Source organism: Pleurodeles waltl, chromosome 8 (genome assembly GCF_031143425.1).
Source record: "Pleurodeles waltl isolate 20211129_DDA chromosome 8, aPleWal1.hap1.20221129, whole genome shotgun sequence".
Lineage (NCBI taxonomy): Eukaryota > Metazoa > Chordata > Amphibia > Caudata > Salamandridae > Pleurodeles > Pleurodeles waltl.
In genome coordinates, this window is record NC_090447.1 from 1,402,197,056 (window position 1) to 1,402,217,089 (window position 20,034).

The 20,034-nt window shown below is 48.5% G+C and overlaps 1 protein-coding gene across 1 annotated transcript in view; it reads left to right on the plus strand.

Moving 5' to 3' along the window:
• Nucleotides 1–20,034, plus strand: part of LOC138249601 (trifunctional purine biosynthetic protein adenosine-3-like) — a 249,449-nt gene that overhangs the window by 91,154 nt on the left and 138,261 nt on the right. Inside the window, exon 14 of the mRNA XM_069203543.1 lies at nucleotides 5,791–5,989. Coding sequence (XP_069059644.1) covers nucleotides 5,791–5,989 — 199 coding nt within the window. The remainder of the gene's footprint in view (nucleotides 1–5,790; nucleotides 5,990–20,034) is intronic.

Below are 20,034 nucleotides of genomic sequence, written 5' to 3' on the forward strand. Positions count from 1 at the left end.
GCATTGTAATGTTGGAGCATAAGGCTTATACTAGCCATTATAAGACTTGAGTCAATACAGTGGTTCCCAACATTCCAATATTATAATCTCTGTTGCGTGACTGTCCCTAGTTGGTTATGCCTGCGGAGGAACGAGGACTCAAATAATGAAAAGTAAGAAGAAATATAATGAAAAATAATTCCAGGTCCCCAAAAAGAGTGGCTGTGCTCAACCCCTGCAGCCACCGGCACAAATCAACCAATGATTTGAGACATGTATGCCCCTTGATGCCATTTATGATAACAATCTCTAAGAAACCCTAGGGAGAATGTTGTTCTGTACAGTCACTTTACAACATATCTAGCACAGGGTAGGGGAAAGTCAGTAGAAACATGTGAAAAATGCTCTAAGTAGGGAAGGTTAATCACCTTTAATGAAAACATCTTTACATCTGAACCAAATATTTCAGGCCGTTTCAAATCCTTTCTTATAGTCTGGAGGAATTTGTGTTATTTAATGATTTTGTATGAGTTAGTGTTTGCAACTAGTGATGACATCTCCCATTCCCATATGTATCTGTGAAGTAGTAAAGGGCCATAAGCGCCTTTGTCTTTCTTTATGTAAATGAGACTAAGGGCCTGATTTAGAGTTTGGCATTTTGATTACAAGCTTGACCGAGTACCCTGTCTGCCCAACCCCCAGTCCACCTGCCCTATTTAGTTTCAGATGGACGGTCAGCTTTCCATCAGCTGTGTCCCCAAAGGCTCCTCTGATAGAAAGGTCAAGATGGCCTGATGTAGTTGCTTGACAGATCAAGGTAAAAGGCTGTCTGCCTTATTTAGGACAGATGTCCTTTTTTGTGTAGTGACGAACAGAAAAATAAAAACAAGATACCCTACACCCAGGAAATAAAACTGCCCTGGTGTGCTGGTCATTAGTTAATTACTTTTCAAAAACAAAATCAGAGTTTGGGAGTTTCTTTTGAAAACCAAAAAGTTTGATGGATGGCTGTCAAAACTGACAGTGGCCATCCAGCAGACTTTTGGTACCTTCACAGGAAACACTATAATGGCGTATTCACTTTTATATATTTTTGGCTCTTCCAGGGTTCCACCACAGCAGGAAGATTAACTGGATCTTCGATCTTTATAATAATGTTGCTGTCTAGGAGGCTTCCTGGCTCCTGAAAATAGAGAAGGAAAAGAACTGGCCTAAAGTAGCAAACAGATACTGGCAAATAGAGGAGAGGCCCCTATTGTATGCCTTAATTCTTGTACCTAACCCCGGGCTACTCTTAGGCTGCTGTAACGTGGTATACAGGCTTTTCAAAAAACCCTATAACCAATTATGTCCAGTCTAATGATCTTGTTTTACTCTCGACATCAAGGTTTATTACACTGGCATGGATGCAGGATATTTGTGACCATGAATACAAAGATAACATTGATAGAAGCTTCACCTCCTTCCTGGCCTTCTGAAATTTGGCCCAGAGTACATGAGTGCCTTACTCAGCAATTTACGTTCGAAGTTTAAAAGCAAGAGTGAATGATAGGAGGCCACCTCCAGAGGGCCGAGGTGGGGTGTGGGTAGCATGATTGTTATGGCTCCCTGCTTGTAGGAGTAGTGAACCAATGTGTGTTGCCTCTGCATGCATGCAATGTGAGTATTTGGGGGGACCAATAATAGTTCATAAATCGTATAAAATGTGGTTGGACATCTGTCCAGGTGCCAGATTTTGTATTGCCTGTCTAATCTCATCTGTGGTGCTCCTAAGACTCCTGTTGGTGCCAGGGTTAATGGCTTCACCTGTGCCTCACTACTGTAGCCCTGCAAGTCTCCTTCAGTCATGCCTCGCTAATGTAGCCCTGCAGTCTTCATCAGTCACGCAGTCAGTTTCAGCAGTACATCATTTATTTTCAGCTGTATAAACATCACTCTGCCTTCAGGGATCTTTAATGATGTGATGGAGCATCTTGAGGTGGTACCTTTCAGTTTCCAGTCTGGCAATCTCTCTGCCTAGTCACTTTCACTGTGTTCCCTGGCCACACGCTCTGTAGTCTAGTCGGTGCTGATATTCTACTGTTTCCCTGTGGGATTGTCACAACTTTGCTATTTCCTCCTGAGTTGTGGGTCTTCCACTGCCCGGCCCTCCACCTGACACATCACCCCTTCCTGTTGAGTAGCCTCTCTATTCAGGGTCGATTTTTTCCATATGACATTTGTGTGCACATACAACGTAGGCAAGCCTTGAGGGTCTCCCGCTCAGCATGCCATCCGTCACTCCCTCATTTGTGAAGTAGTATCCCAACGGCACTCCCGTTGGCTGCAACCTGCAGGGTCATGTTTGTCATCCTGAATGCATGTGGGTTTAAACCAGCACCAGATTATGGTCTGACAGTGTATGCCCTAGGTGTTCAACAGGTTTGGCCCTTGCACGTGTTCCAAATGTAGATATAATATCTTGCCTTGAGTGTAAATTGTATATGGGAGAGCCTGAACATATAATCTACTCTTACTAAGTTTAGCAAGCATCATGCGTCGATCAGGTCCCAGTGTTAATCCCCCCCATAAAGCCCAAGGCATTCTTCACTACTGGTGTACGGGGTAGTGGGAGTTGTGAGGGAACTGTTAACTTGTTCCTGGGTGAGGCCCAAATGTAACTTGGGCGGTCTTTTGGTGTCCTGTTATGAGCAAGACGGCATGGCAATAAATGATCACAGAGTTCACTTGAGACCTCAGCGTAAAATCATTAGTGACTCACCCATTTTATTGATGTAGCTGTACCCGAGTTTGTAAATGGTTTCCTGTAGGAAAAGATTATGTTATCCCTATCATGTTTTTATGATAATATACACAAACAATATAGGTAATCCTAATAGACTTATACCCAAAGAGGTAGTTAGTATGGGTAATTAGTAAGGCACTATACCCAATCATATGATGTGGTCATAAAGTGTCATGTGCAGGTAATTTATTGAAGAAAGAAATCCCTCTCTGTGGGGGATGAAAACCAGCTTCTGTCCTACCACACTCTATCAGCAGTACTCCGCAGAGAATGTCTACATTGTGGTCTATGTACTTCAAAAATTTAGATTGAATTAGGATTTCCCTTTGAATGTTATGGAATTTATTTTTGTAATAACTCCTGATCCCTACATCTAACGGTATTAATGTTGGTGTCATTTAAATGCTTAACAGCGCCATTTAGAAGCAGTATATCCAGCAGAAATTGGTGAAAATCCCATCTGCCCAACTTTCACATTCCCTTACCTCGGTAGGCCTCCCACCACCATGAGGCTGACATTTTTCCAGTCTGGGACCGCCATGTACAGTATGGAGGTTTCAAACAGAAAAAATATAAAACATAGGAAACAAAATACATGTTGCATTTAAATGTTCCTACAAACACCTCCCAATATGTCAGACACACTAGTTTTACATGTTCTGAAGAAAGAACCCCGTGTTGCTGGTCTGTCTGTTCTTGGCAAATATAAAATGCCCCAACTGGACCTTGAAGTGGCTTGTGACCTAGGAGCAGAAGGTGGTTCTCTGAAAAAAGTTTAATAAACTGGAAGCAAACTTAAAACACAGCACCAGGTCACCGCTGACTGTAGCACCTAGCTCAACATTTTTATCACTTTAACTCAATTTGTTTGAAAATGTTAAACCAATTATTTATTAGTGCAATGATGTTTTGATATTGTATCACATGCCGTTTTCTGTGAGAAAGGCCTTGGTGCTTGTGTCGATCTACATGTATCAAGAATTGGCATGTGTTGATTAGGACAATGATGAGAGGGTCCACCGGGACAAGCCCTACATTGACTGTCTTTGTATTATGTTACTAGTGTTTGAAGGTGAGGAAAAATTTGCTAAGAGTATAGTAGCTTTGTAGCATCCCCTTCCTGGGCCACTGAGGAATTTGAGGGAGATCAACTAGCTGCATGTCTCTGTGTTGGCGGTACCTAGAGTGGAGTAGAAAATGTGATGCTTGACATGATACAATATAAGCAAGTTAGATAACTATACACTTGTTTGGAGGTAACACAGTGAGTCCTACTGCTTTTGCGGCCACAAGATCTATATGAATCCATAAATGTCCTTTTGGAAGTCTATCTACATTTATGATCTAAATTTAGAAGAGAAGCTCTTTTGCTGTAGCAGTGGGAAGGTCTTGGACTGCATGTGGTCATACGTGTATTTAGAAGGTTATGTTAATTTGATAAACTTTCTTTCTTGGGCTCTCCAGGTTCATTTCGTTACGTGAAGGCCATTGGTGTCCTTTCTATTGTGAGGCTTGAAATTGTGTGACTTCATTTGGAACAGTTGATCTAGGTCTTACAAATTCAATTATTTAAGTATTTTTGTGCTGCTGCCTCAAAGCCCTTTTTTGTTCAGGTGTCATGATTTTGGCAGGGGTTGTCAAAAAATTAGTTTTCAGTTGTCATGACAACTTGAACGAACTATTGTAAGGGCTACCTTTATAGTGATATGCTTATATGGGCGTCATCGTACATAACAAAACCAAGAGAAGGGTTTACAGTCAGGAATCTGGAGGCACAGTATTTTCGAGAAGAGAGGGTCGGAACTGTGTCCCCCTAATGCTGGCCCATTGCCAGACACATGGGTGTCCCCACCAGCAGAATATCATGACCACGATTCCCTGTTTTTGAGATACAGGTCGTGGGCGCTTATGAGCGTCTTTGAAGCTGATTGTAACATAGCCAGAAACCAGTTTGAAACCCACTTCGTCTCCAGAATTGTGTCCTGTAACCCCTCCTTCCAGAACCAAAACCTTGAGACCCTTTTACATCTTATGTCCCAAAGAATATAGATCCAGTCCCGTATTTGAAGGTCGCCCATTGACTCATGATCTAGTTCCCTTTGGATTCCAGTTCACACTGGATCATGCATACCTTGTATTTTAGCCCCCGTGCAGACGTATAGGCTTTGGCCAAGGGAGACGGCCTCTTTGAAACTCTTAGGCTGGATATAGAGAAATGTGGGCAAAGGGCATACGGTTTATAGCTACTGAAGATATATTCAGTATGATACCTATACTCTTATGAAGCGTAAGAGCCAGAGAAATTCATTGAGACCCAAGAGGAAGCGAGATTTAGAGAAACACAGCAGTCCTTCTACCATAAACTAACATTGTTGAAAGGCCTCCTTGTTAGCAAAATTAGCACAACTTAAAGCATAAGAACCATAGTGGCGTTTGGAGTGTTTTATCCAATTCTCCTGTGAGAGTGACTTCTCGTTTCTTTTGTTGAGCTGTAAATTTGCGTAAGTAATAGGCTACTCGTTTTATAAAATACAACTCTGGCTCTTCACTTATTTTAATGTGTGTGACTACGATGTTATACTAAATAGTTGTTCCAAACCTATAACCACTTACTAGTGTAACACTTGACTGCTTTGCTAGCATGAAGAACCAAGTGTACAATGGGAGCCTGGGCTATGCATTTGGAGTGCAATAGTACCCCCTGGTGATCACTGGTGGGTGACAGTAACCACCACTGACATTGCCCAGTAATAAGTGAGTGCCCCTGGAGAAAAGGTCTTGTGGTTTCATGGTGAATAAAAGCCTACCTTTGCCTGTCATCTTGTTTTTCTATGATACCAAAGTTGTCAGTGAGACTGGCTGTATTTGGCAACATTGAGTCTATGAGTCAGGCTTTTATGTGATGGGGGCCCTGTGGAGGCTGGTGGACTGTTAAGAACACCTTAGATGATATTTTAAAAGTGCAGATGTCTTCAGCTTTTTGCTCATCTGTCAACTACCGGCTAGTGATTTTGTTATCTCTTTAGGTTGCCCACGCTTGTGATAAATATGACACGATTGGTCTGGACCTGATTGCGATGTGTGCCAACGAAATCCTGACACAGGGGGCAGAGCCCCTCTTTTTCCTGGACTCCTTAGTCAGTGGAAACCTCAGTGCTGGGGCATCTGAAGCAATTGTAGCTGGAGTTATCAAGGCCTGCAAGAAGTCAAGATGTGCTTACCTAGGTGCATTTCCATAAATTCTACAGATGAATGTTTTAAATGTGTTTAAGTTATGTACTTATTTATATCTGCAGATACCTTTGTAATGACACCACTAAAGGATAAAAAGTATGCAAATATTTGTAATGAACTACTGTCTGAATCCTAAATTGAAAGCTAAGCTGAAATTCAGCAGTGTGCAGACAGCTAAATATACTCCTTCACATGAGGATTTACAAATTCCTCAGGACATAAATATAATTCAGTGGGAAAAGATACAGTGAAATAAAAAGCTATAGTTGGTCTGCAGGGCCCTAGTTTCTGAAATGTATGCTTCTCATGGCTATGGTACGCAGATTCATAATCTTATGAATTATTCCTTCCAAATTTCAGACTGGAGCCCCTTTCCCAACATTTCTCCCGCAGTGTCAGGTGGCATCATACAGCTCGATGTGCAACTGGCATCAATTCCTGCTTTTCTATGCATCATCAACGCAGGTCAAGGGCTTGATCTTGGTGTCTTGCTGACAAAATTCCTCAGCATTAGGCAGCGACTAGGACAAATGTCTCCTCTAAAACATTCTTCAAACTTTGTTGTAGTTGTTGCAAGAACATACCCCTTTCACAACCAAATAACAACTACACACGATTTCTCGTATTGGACAACAATGCCACTTTCTCTGATTCTTATGCCTCCTTGCCCTCTGAGGACATCAGGAGAAGGGGGGTGAGGGGGAACAAGTTATTTCTGTCTAAAGCTTGCGAGAACACAAAAAGAAGAAGCCCTCTTCTTCATCCAGGACACAGTCCCTCTCCCAGGACTGTTCGGGGTATGAACTCTTTTCCCCAATGATGAACTCTTCCTCACTGTTGGAGAAGATCCAGTGTTAGAAAAGATGAGGACATCATTTCTGGGCCTAGTGGCTGACCCTGTGCAGGCCAAGGGCTTCCGACATGCTACACTGGATTTATTCAAGATTTCTCCTGCACCCTCTGGGTTGCCTCTCAAAATGGATCACGTTCTTGTGGCCTTGGCATCTCCAACAACTTTGAATCCAATGCAGCACCTCTACAGGCTCTCACCCCAGCACATAAACAGAAGTGGAAGTCTGCCAATGTGCCCCCGCCCCACGTCAGTCAGACCCTCCCTCACTGCCAGTGGGAGTGCCAATCACAGAGCTTTGAGACCGCTCTTGAAGTTGTTGACATTGGTAGTAATTATCCTTGTGGAAAAGAGGAAAACTGAAGGTGAACTTCAGTGATGTTCCCTTGGTATAGCACCTCTCGAAGGCTCCAAGGTTTGTCTAGATGGAGTAGATTTTTGAGTCCTACTTTGAGCTCTGAAGCCCGTAAAATCACAGATAAAGAGTATGACTGTACAGAAGGTGATGATATTAGAACAGGGATCTTTAAACTTTGGGGCGAGTGGAGGAATCCAAACAACTCTCAAAAACACTCTCCTCATTTGTCATCAAATATCACACTGTGTATATTTTTACAGTTTTAGGGAAACATGGCATCCAATAGAAAATTGGCAATCATGATTTTGATTGCATTTTTAAAGGGGGGGACTCGACATACTTGCATTGTTTGATTTGTACATTAAAATAAATAATTGTGAGAACATGTTTGTTGCTCTGGGGAGCATAGCAAGGGGGGCATGGCAAACAACAACTTGATGTCCATCGTACTGCCTAATTTGTAAAAAAGATAAGTGCCAGTGTCCTATTCAGGATGCCACTGCAGCCTGCACCCCCTCCATTGCCCGTGCCAGCGCTGGCAATGACAGTACCAACATAACTACTAATCATCACACTCCTACAGTTGTGAAAGTTTAGACTACTCCAGGCTAGGGATACAGGTAATTTGTTATTATAATTTTTTAATATATACTGAATTAATAAACAACTATTGTGTGCTCATCTTTGAATTACACAAACAGCACCACCATGTGGCACACTGTCAGAAGAGCCAGTGTTGCCAGTTAAGTGTTGGTGCTAAGCTCCAGAAACCACAGGCTCAAATTAAGCACTGATCATACTTGAGCCATAGCTGCCTCCAGGTTCTTCCCAGGAACTTCCCAGTTGCTAATGGACAGTTACATGGTCATTCGAACATAATTTATCAAACACTACTAACTGAAGTCTTAGGCATGCAGCAATGGGTATTTCGCTCAAGCTGTGTTGCATTACTTGCTTAGTTAACCAGCACTACCCATTCCCTCTTCCCACATGGTATTGCGTTGGGATTCATTCATAAGATGAAGAATCTGAAGAAAAGGTTACTTATAGTAACTATATTTCCTGCAGACTCAAAATTGTCCTTCCATGAAAAGTCAATGGCATTATTTATATCTCAAGGTATGTGAGCATATTATGGTGGTCATTACAACACTGGCGGTAAAAGCCGCTTGCCGCCGTGCAGAAGACCACCAACATACAGCCGCGGCCGCGGAATTCCGCCACAGCTATTATGACCCACATCTGGAAATCCGACAAAATTCAGACACCCACCCAAGTCCGCCACACCAAAAGTCAGTGATAAACTGGCGAAAACAAAACCGACACCGTCACGCCTACAGAAATACGCCCACGCTATCACGACCCACGAATCCACGCGGCGGTCTTTCAACCGCGGTATTCCATTGGCGGTACACACCGCTGCGCTCAAAATACACACACTTCTACAAAACTCCGCCACATTGGACAATTCCAAATACACACACCTGATACACATACACACACCACTCCCACACACCCATTACAATATAAAACACACACCCACATCACCCACAAACCCCTACGACCAATATTACAGAGAGAAGGCGAGAGAGAGACACCACCATCCACAAACTAGCATCCACAGGCCCTCAACACCATCACCCACACAACTTCCACGCACAAAACACCACACACCACTACATATCACCACACTTATCACCACACACACCACCCCACACATCACCTACACCATCCCATGGCACGGCAAAGACACCCCAGTTTCTGGGAGGAGGAGCTCAGGGTCATGGTGGAGGAAATCATCCGGGTAGAGCCACAGCTATTTGGAGCACAGGTGCAGCACACCTCCATTGCAAGGAAGATGGAGCTATGGCGAAGAATAGTCGACAGGGTCAACGCAGTGGGACAACACCCAAGAAATCGGGACGACATTAGGAAGAGGTGGAACGACCTACGAGGGAAGGTGCGTTCCGTGGTCTCCAGACACCACCTGGTGGTTCAGCGGACTGGCGGCGGACCCCCACCTCCTCACCCACAACTAACAACATGGGAGGAGCAGGTCTTGGCGATTCTGCATCCTGAGGGCCTCGCAGGAGTCGGTGGAGGAATGGACTCTGGTAAGTCAAATCTTAACCATTACATCCCCCACCATACCTGCATGCTATCACACACCCCCACCCTCAAACCCTCCCCTATCACTCCAACTCCTCACAAATGTACCAATATCACAAACCACACATCCCAACACCAAGCCCTGCATGCAACACCAACGCATGGACACCCATCACTAAAGCATGCCCACTGCACATACCCATACACCCCCCTAAACCAGCATCACACAAGTCCACACATAGGAATGCAAGCACTGGGGTACACGGTCACCCACCCATTGCCCACCATGACACACACAGATGCAATAATTATGCTTTTACACCCCTGCAGGACCACTACCCAAAGTCACCAGACAGGAGGGTCCAGACATCTCCACCCCACCCACAGAAGAGGCCCACAGTGATGACAGCAGCTCTGTCCAACTGGATCTAGATGACCAGCCCGGACCATCGTGGGCCTCGGGACACTCGGTTTCCCTCACACAGGCACAGGTCACCACAGACCTTCCGCCCTCTGGTAACACCAGCACAGCACCCACCCAGCGGGCCCATACCTCCGTCACCAGGACACGTCAATCAGCTGTGTGTCCACCACTACAGGGAACCCAGGATAACCCATGACCCCAACAACAACAGGGACCTGGGGGCAGTGGCAGTGGGCACACGGTCCAGGGGACGGAGGCCCAGGAACACAGGGGAACTTGGAGGGCTGCTGTGCGACAGGGGGCGGACAGGCCAAGGGAACCCACTCTCCACGAGGCCCTCTCCTCCATCATGGGAGCATACCACCACTCCCAGGAGACGATGGCAACGGTACTGGCCAAGTTTCAGGAGACCCAGCACATGCAGGAGGAACAGTATTTGGGGTTCAGGGAGGAACTCAGAACCATCAGCTCCGCCCTGGGCACCATCGTAGGGGTGCTGAAGGAAATACTCAACACCAGGAGGGACACTGGCACTCCAAGGGGCCCCTGACACTAGCATGGACGATGAACTGCCCACCACCTCCGCCGGCGCTAGTGGACAGGAGGCACCGCCACAGGACCACCACACCAGCACCCCCCTGCAGATGGCGAACCACCCCGCAAGCGGTCCCTGAAATCCAGGAACAAGACAGAGCACGATGCCAAGACCCCCGCCAAGAAATGAGACCACCCTGATTGTCAACCCACTCTCCCACTTTTGTCACCCTGTCCATATTGAAACTGCCCCAGCTCCACTTCCTATGCCCATATGGGCAATGCACCAATGAGACAAATAGACTGGACTCTGCCATGGACACTCCTCCGCCATCACCCCTCACCATTTAACTTCCCCCTCCAATATTTTGTATGTAAATAAACACACCTAAAGCACCAAAAGATCTGGAGTCTGTCTGTGATTTTGAAATAGTGTATTTGCAATTACAGTGACAAAATTTCCAGGAAATAGTAATGTCAACATACCTATGTCACACAGCTCTAGTCCATGAGGAATCTAAGCAGATGACACACGTTGGAACCCACACCTTAAGGGAAAGTGACAACTCAGTGACCATACACTGGGTGAAATCGACAGACAGGATGGAGGTAGAAGTGTAAAAGTACTTGTAGTAGGCAGGAATGTATTCTCACCTGTGTTTCACTGGAAATATTGCTGGATGACTGAGTCCCTGTTGTCAATGTCTTCTTCCTCTGCTTCCTCCTCATCACTGTCCACAGGCGCCACAACACCGCCATCTGGACCATCCTCCGGCAGAAAAGGCACCTGTCGTCGCAAAGCCAAATTATGAAGCATACAGCAGGCCACGATGACCTTCTCTGGTGAGTAGAATAGGGATCCACCTGTCATATGGAGGCACCTAAACCTGGCCTTCAGGAGGCCGAAGGTGCGTTCGATCACCCTCCTTGTCCTCCCATGGGCCTCATTGTAGCATTCCTCTGCCCTGGTCCTGGGATTCCTCACTGGGGTCAGTAGCCATGACAGGTTGGGGTAACCAGAGTCACCTAATAGCCATACCCGGTGCCTCTGTAGTTGACCCATCACATAAGGGATGCTGCTATTCCGCATGATGTAGGCGTCATGCACTGAGCCAGGGAACATGGCATTCACATGGGAGATGTACTGGTCTGCCAAACATACCATCTGTAAATTCATCGAATGATAACTCTTCCAGTTCTTGTACACCTGTTCACTCCTGTGGGGGGGGACCAAAGCCACATGGGTCCCATCAATGGCACCTATGATGTTGGGGATATGTCCAATGGCATAGAAGTCACCTTTCACTGTAGGCAAGTCCTCCACCTGAGGGAAAACAATGTAGCTCTGCATGTGTTTCAGCAGGGCAGACAACACTCTGGACAACATGTTGGAAAACATCGGCTGGGACATCCCTGATGCCATGGCCACAGTTGTTTGAAAAGACCCACTTGCAAGGAAATAGAGCACTGATAGCACCTGCACTTAAGGGGGGGATTCCAGTGGGATGGCGGATTGCTGACATCAGGTCTGGCTCCAACTGGGTACACAGTTCCTGGATTGTGGCACGGTCAAACCTGTAGGTGATGATCAAATTTCTTTCCTCCATTGTCGACAGGTCCACCAGCGGTCGGTACACCGGTGATGGAGTCGGTAATTAGGCCATGTGGGCCCCTGAAATGGCGGCTGCCTGACCTCTAAAGCGGGACAATGAAATGTGAGGTAACTGCGCTGGCGTTGTACACCGTCGTGGTAGGCGGTCGAAGACCGCGGCGCAATGCTGCATTGGTTAACATTGGATCCTATGGGTCCCAGGAGCCAATGACGATGTACGCCGCCGGTGATGGTACGCACCGCCGCGGACATGACCGCCGCGGACATGGCCGCCTCGGACGTGACCGCCATTTTCTAACTGTTTAATCACTCGATACCTGATCTTCGACAGGAGAGGACCTCCACTGCAAGTGCTGCTGTGACCTTGGTCTGGAAGAGACAATGGCTCGTGCGTCTGGGGAAAGGGCCCCTTGCCTTCACTGCAGAGGAGTTGGAGAAGCTTGTCGAAGGGGTCCTCCCCCAGTATACGCTACTCTACGGTCCTCCAGACCAACAGGTAAGTACACATAGAGCATGTTGTATGGGCTATGCCTGTGTGGAGAGGGCTGGTTGTAAGAAGGAAGGGGGCAGAGTACTGCGTGCATGAAAGACGGTGGGGGCATGTGCCACATGGCAAGGGTAGGGATGTGGGCCACTCACTTTGACGGTGCAGTTGGTAATCACTTCTCTTCTTCCCCTGTACATTTCATGTAAGTCAGCGCCCACCAGAAGTAGGATATTTGGCGTGCCATCGCCAAGGACGTCCGGACCCCGGGGGTCCACCACAGACGGAGCACCCACTGCCGGAATAGATGGGAGGACATTTGCCACTGGAGCAAGAAGACGGCAGAGGCTCAGCTGGGGATGGCCTCCGAACGTGGGAGGGGTGCCCGTCGAACCATGACCCCCCTGATGTTCAGGATCCTGGCGGTGGCCTACCCTGAGTTGGATGGGCGCTTGAGGGCATCACAGCAGACACAAGGGGGTGAGTACACTCTCATTCTGCTGACTTTGCGTGCATTGAAGGTGTCTGGGTGGGGGAGGAGGGCTGTGGGTTTCCCTAGGCCAGGGCGAGTTCCGTAGGCTAGGCCCCTTCGTAAGGCATGGCCCTGTGGCCCCCCCCCACCCCACCTCTGTAGAGTGCCAAGTACAGCTATTCATGACCCTGTGTCATCTATGTGTGCAGATGTCGTCCATAGCCTTGTAGGCCATTTCCCAGGGATTGCACTGTAGAGCCCAACAGCGGGACGTAGTGCAGGGGGCTGCTGTGTCTGTCTTGTCCGCCAACGGTAGCTGTAAGCCATGCACTCAACCTGTCTTTCTTCTGTTCACACACCCCCTTTTTTTGCAGTCTCCCTGTTCTTGTGTGCATTAGCATCATCAGGCGGAGGTACAGTGGCACCGGAGCACGAGGGAGCTGCATCCCACATGGGCATGGAGGCCCACACTACGGACTCTGAATACACCAGTGGGACGGAGGGCGAGGGGAGCACCACGGCGGTCACAGGATCTGCAACCAGCGACACGGACTCGTCCTCCGATGGGAGCTCCCTTGTGGTGGCGGCAACATCTGTGCCCCCCACTTCAACAGGTACAGCCGCCACCCCCCCTACCAGCACCACCCTCCCAGCAGCCCCTCAGCCTTCGCCCCGTGCCCGCTCACCCAGGAGGGTGGGTATCACCGTCGCCCCAGGCACCTCAGCCCCTGCCCCTGTCACCTCTGCTGCCCTCAGTGAGGAGGCCATTGACCTCCTCAGGTCCCTCCCTGTTGGGCAGTCTACCATATTGAATGCCATCCAGGGTGTAGAAAGGGAGTTGCAACACACAAATGCATTCCTGGAGGGCATTCATTCTGGTCAGGCTGCCCTTCATCGAACCCTTCAAACTCTGGCCTCAGCACTGATGGCAGCCATTGTCCCTGTGTCTAGCCTCCCCCCTTCAACTTCCTCCACCCAGACCCAATCCCCTGTACCTCTGCCTATCCCAAGCACACCATCAGACCAGCCTGCGCACACCTCACCACACAAGGGAAGCTCAGGCAAACATAAGCACCACACATCCCACAGGCACTCACACAAGCATCACACACATACAGACACACCAACATCCACTGCCTCCACTGTGTCCCCCTCCTCATCGTCTCCCTCCTCCCTCCCAGTCTCGTCTACACTCACAACTGCATGCACTACCACTGCAGCCACTACATCCCGCACCAGCACACCCACCACCACACCCCGCTAACGTGCACTCAATACCCCCACTACTATTTACACATCCCCTGTGTCCTCTCCCAGTGTGTCTGTGATGCCCCCTCCGAAGATACACAAACGCAGGCACACACCCACCCAACATCCATCCACCTCACGACAGGCTCCAGCGCATGCACCTGCACCCAAATCCACAAAAGTTACACCTCTTACAACCACCACCTCTTCCTCCACTCCCTAACCCCCTCCAGCTACCTGTCCCAGTGTGTTCAAACAACTTTTCCTGTCCCCCCCTTAACCTATTTCCCACCACCCCCGTCCAACCCATAGGTCCCGTACTAGCACCTCAGCCCAAAAATCTCCGGGACCAGTGGTGCCTGTTGTCACAAGTATGTGGAGTGCACCGGCCACCAGGCCAGCCAGTCTGTCACGGAGCCACAGCACAGCCAGTCCCCCCCCTGTGAAGCACCAGAAGTTGGCCAGTGCCCGGCGGGAGAGGGGGAAGACTCCAGCCAGCCAAGCCGCTCACAGGGGTCCCAGGGGGAATGTGGACTCAGCTGTGACTCCTCCCAAGGTGGAGAAGGGGCAGAAGAAACCTGCAAAGTCTGGGAGGAGGAGCATGGCGGAGAAGACCGCCATATTCCCCGCTGGCCAGGAGGGCCCCACCAGCCCCACAGTCGCTGCCCAGGAGGCCACCGCCAGCCCCATCGTCACTGTCCAGGAGGCCACCGCCAGCCTCATCAGCGCTGCCCATGAGGACCCCGCAAGCCACAGCCCAGCTGCCCAGGAGGGCCCCGCAAGCCACAGCCCAGCTGCCCAGGAGGGCCCCGCAAGCCACAGCCCAGCTGCCCAGGAGTGCCCCGCCAGCCACAGCCCATCTGACCCATGAAGGACTACCAGCCACAGCCCAGCTGGACAATGACGGACCGCCAGGGCAAGGACCGCTGAACAGGGCAAGCACCGCTGAACAGGGAAAAGACCGCCATGGCAAGCACCGCTGAACAGGGCAAGGACCGCTGAACAGGGCAAGCACCGCTGAACAGGTCAGAGACTGCCAACTCAAGCACCGCTGAACAGGGCAAGGACCGCTGAACAGGTCAGAGACCACCAACTCAAGCACTGCTGAACAGGGCAAGGACCGCTGAACAGGGCAAAGACCGCCATGGCAAGCACCGCTGAACAGGGCAAGGACTGCCGAACAGGGCAAAGACAGCCAAGGCGAGCACCGCTAGCCCATTAGCGGCAGGGGCAGTGACGCAACTGGGACCGTCACAGGGTGAATGCTGCACTCTGGGCACCAGTGCCCCTCCAGAACCAGTGGAGACTTGCATCCACTCTGTCTGTCCTGTACAGGATGAAGCACTCTGGGCACCAGTCCCCCTCCAGAACCAGTGGAGACATGCATCCACTCCGTCTGTCCTGCACAGGATGAAGCACTCTGGGCACCAGTCCCCCTCCAGAACTAGTGGAGACATGCATCCACTTGAGAGACTGTGGCTTTGCACTCCCCAGGATGGAACAGTGGGCAACCCACCCACTGTAGAGACTTGAGAGACTGTGGCTTTGCACTCCCCAGGATGGTACAGTGGGCAACCCACCCACTGTAGAGACTTGAGATACTGTGGCTTTGCACTCCCCAGGATTGATCAGTGGGCAACCCACCCACTTTAGAGACTTGAGAGACTGTGGCTTTGCACTCCCCAGGATGGTACAGTGTCCAACCCACCCACTGTAGAGACTTGAGAGACTGTGGCTTTGCACTCCCCAGTATACATCAATGGGCATGGTACCCCCTTGTGGATCTGGCGTCGTGCACTCATCCAGCTGAGGTGCCCCCCCTTCCCTTCCCCCTGAGGTGCCTGTTGTATTTCTATCTGATGCCCCTGCAGTGTCCTCTCCGTCATGTTCAGGTATCTTGTGTGGGCCCCGCCCATGCATTTTGGGCCCAGTGGTCCATGGACTATGAATGGTGCAAAACCTGGACTACTAATCGTGGTGTATATTTTGTTTATAGTGTATATATATATATATTTGCTTACTGATTTTTGATATATTACAATAGTTACACTAATTTCCTTTTGTCTTTGCATTCTTCCGGGGGGGTTGGGAGTGTTACTGTAATGTATAAATATGCATTGGTGTGTGTGTTGTAGTGGGTGAGGGTCGGGGTGGGGGTTGTAGTGTTGAGTGTGTGTGTCCCTGTTTTTTGCCTCCCCCATCCCCTACGTCGTAGGTGCTGTACTCACCGTGGTCTTCGCCGCTGGCGTTGGTGCTCCTCGTAGAGGAGCAGGAAGACTAGCGCTGGGAGAATATGAAGTTCCGACTCCATGCTGTCCTCCTTCCTCGTGGAGTGTGTAGAGGTGAGCGTTTTTCATTTGAAATGCCTGTTTCCGCCGTGTTTTTATCTGCGGTGAATCCGCCCCGGAAAAGGTGGCGGATTGGCCTGTCATAATAGTGTGGGCGGTACATTGTCTCCCGCCTGTCTGTTGGCGGTGACCGCAGCGCTGTTTGTCTGTACAGCCGTGGCGGTCGGAGTGTTAAAGTGGCTGTCTTTGTTGGCGGTTTCCGCCACGGTCGTAATTGCAAAAGTTTTACCGCTGGCCTGTTGGCGGTCTTACCGCCGCTTTAACACTGTCCGCCAGGGTTGTAATGACCCCCTATGTGCTTTATTTCTTGCTGTTGTTGCTCGAGGTTTGTTGCTTGACTTGCTTGGTTAGCACCACTACTCAGGCTCCCTTCCAGGGGTTATTTTTTGGGGATTCTTTCATAAGATGAAGAGTATGTTGGAGTTTGTATCCATCTGAAGAAAAGTTACCTATGGTAACTATATTTCTGTCAGACTCATAATCTTTCTGCCGATTCTTCATCGATCTCTGTCCTCCCCTGAGGAATTATTGCCATTATTAATAATATCTCAAGATATGTGAGTATGTTTATGTTGTATTTGTTGCTGTTCCTCTCTTGGTTCCTCTCTACATGCATCTGTGATGTGAAAGTTAAAGTCCAGACATTGAGGCCTGTACATTGGTTGGCAATTCTCCAGTGGCGTCATCTCTAGTTGCTGCTGAAGCTGCATGGTGCCACCTGGTGGTGCTAGAGAGCTATTGCTGGAGAAAATATTTACCAGTTTGGAGCCTCGAAAATATTATTCGTAGGCTGGCTGGCGCGCAGGAAGATAATGTATTCACCAGAAATATTGGGCCATATTTACAAGGTCCTTGCGCCTCCTTGTGCCACACTAGGGTCATTTCTTTACGCTAATGTGGCGTTAAGGAGGCCATCCCCCAGCGCCATATTTACAAAGTGGCGTAATACTTGCATTGTGCCACTTTGTAACACCTTGCATCACTTTATGCCTGTGCCAGGCATAATGTATACAAAGGGGGGCGGTCCCCCCGTTAGGAGTCCCAGAAATATGGCGCAGTGAAATCTGCAAGATTTCACTGTGTCATTTGTTCCATCATTTTTAACACCTGCACAGGGCAGGTGTTAAAGTGACGGACCCAGAGTAACCTATGGGCCTCCCTAGCACTTTGCTACACTAGTGGCAATAATTTATGGCGCTAATGCTGCAAAGCACCACAATAGCGTCATAAGTGATGACGCTACTGTGGAAACGATCGCCATGGCGCACAAATGGTGTCGTTAGGTGGGGCAGAGACGACGCAAAAGAAGTTGTCCATTGGGACCAATGCACCACTTTCTTGTAAATCTGGGCCATTGTACCAAACATAAGTAACATTTTCATCACGCAATTCCTAATGGGTCACTTCTGTGGCTCTGTAAAGCAGCACCATATTAGATGCTATGACCTGCAGCTACAGGTTGTATGCTTTTTTACAGTGCTTTTGTTTAAGTGCTGTTTTACCACAAAACATCATATAGCACTAAGGAATCCATTACGAGTTCCGTTACCTGCACTTGGGGTTAAGGGTGAAAAAATTAACCATTCCATTCTGTATCTCTCTGTGAGATAACCATAATCCCAGGTATGGTGAATAACATGCCTAACCCGGGATTATCAGGTCCATTACAGGTTTTTCCCAGTGTAGGGGAACATAACGCATATTTTTTCTCATGTGTAGGTAGTAAATGTTTGTGTGGGCAAAGTGGGTTAGAGTGTGTGAGGTGGGTGACAGGGAGGGTGCCAATGTGGGAGTGGCTGATGCGTACTTTCTGGTTACCTCCAGTTTACAAGCTTTATTGTCTCACGTCTGCCAAACAAATGTATCCATTCACAGGTCAGAGCTAGCTCCCTTATCAGACAAAACGATTTTCTATTCTTGGTCATAACGAGGGTGATTAATACCTGTGGTATTGGCACAGTGATTGCATCAAGGCCTCCAGCAGCCCGTCGTTGGGGGACACAAACATACACGTACACCGTATGTAAGTGTTACACCAAGTGAATTACGAGTGACCACCTCACATTTATTTATACACTCGGGCTGCTCCCGGCTCTTGGATTGCATGCTGTATACATTGTATGGTACAGGCCGGGTCGCACTCTACATTACTTTTAACCTTTCTTGAAATTAAAAAAGTAACATTTTGAAAAGTATTATTACGCATGTACAGCAGACAAAGGGCCTAATTTAGAGTTTGGTGGAGGGGGTTACTCCATCACAAACGTGACGGATATCCCGTCCTCGGTATTATGATCCCATTTTAGTCTATGGAGTACGGGATATCTGTAACGTTTGTGACGGAGTAACCCATCTGCCAAACTCTAAATCAGGCCCAAAGTCTCTCAGTCTCTGACTTGGCATTGTGTTGGATCTCAGATGACATGGATGTCCGCAACTGCTCAACTCTTGGCTCTTGGCTTACCAGTTTTCATCCTCCATTCAAGTGGTTGTGGATAGGCTGGACTCACTTGGATCCCTGATTAATGTTGTTTCGGTGTTTATATCCATGTGTGAGTTTTCAACTGCATTTTTCTCCCCTGCATCATCATCAGGGTTTTCCTGTTGTTCAAGCCTTGTAGGTAGGATCCCTTTGAACCACAATACAGTCCTGGTTGCCTCCGAATTTCCGCTCCATACTGTTATCATGGTTCCTCACACTCGCACAACTTCCCACACTTCTTTCTCAAAAGGGTGGCAATCCTTCATGACAACCTTATCACCAGCTCTGATGTCTGGCTCAACCGCTCTTCGATCTCAGCTGGCCTTCTCGTTGGTGATTCCCCTTTTCTCTTGGGTAGCCTGCACATCAATGACCTCTGGCTTTCACTTTGGTCCTGCAGGGATGCTGTCTTGGGCACACCTCTTTATCAAGAGATCACTCATAACATTCCTGTTGTGCTGTGGGGTGTTTGATGATATGCCGTCAGGAACTGATGCAGGCAGCACTCAATGTCTTCGCTCTTTTCTACTCAGCTTCAAAGTGCTCTGTTAAGTGTCCGCATGAACCTTTCTTCTTCCCCATTTGCAGGGTTATCCTTCTGTGTATAATGTTGACGCTGTGTAAGTGTTCTTGAAACTTCTAACCTTGAAAAGGTGGACCATTGCCAGTTTTGACTTCTTTGGGTAGTCCAACCAATGCAAAGATTCTTTCTAGAGCAGGTCTGACAAACTCAAACGCTGTAGATCCCACCAACTCTATGTCTGGAAACTTTGTGTGGCTGTCCATGATGATGAGAGTGATCCAGTTGTCAGGAAAGCATCCAAAGTCGATGCTGACAGATGACCATGGTTGGGTGCTGGCTTTTTCGGAAATCACTGGTGCCACTAGTGCCTCGCCGCTGGTCATGGTACATGAATTGCAGTCCTTCACCCTCTTTTTGACCCACTTATCCATACCAGGGCACCACACCTTGTTCCTCAGATGGGCCTTTGTTTTAACAATGCCCGGATGTCCTTTGTGTGCTACAACTTGGGCCCACAGACTGCGAGTGATGACAATTTGATGACCTCAAAGTACTAGTCCTTCCTCGCTCATACTAGTTCATCACAATCTTG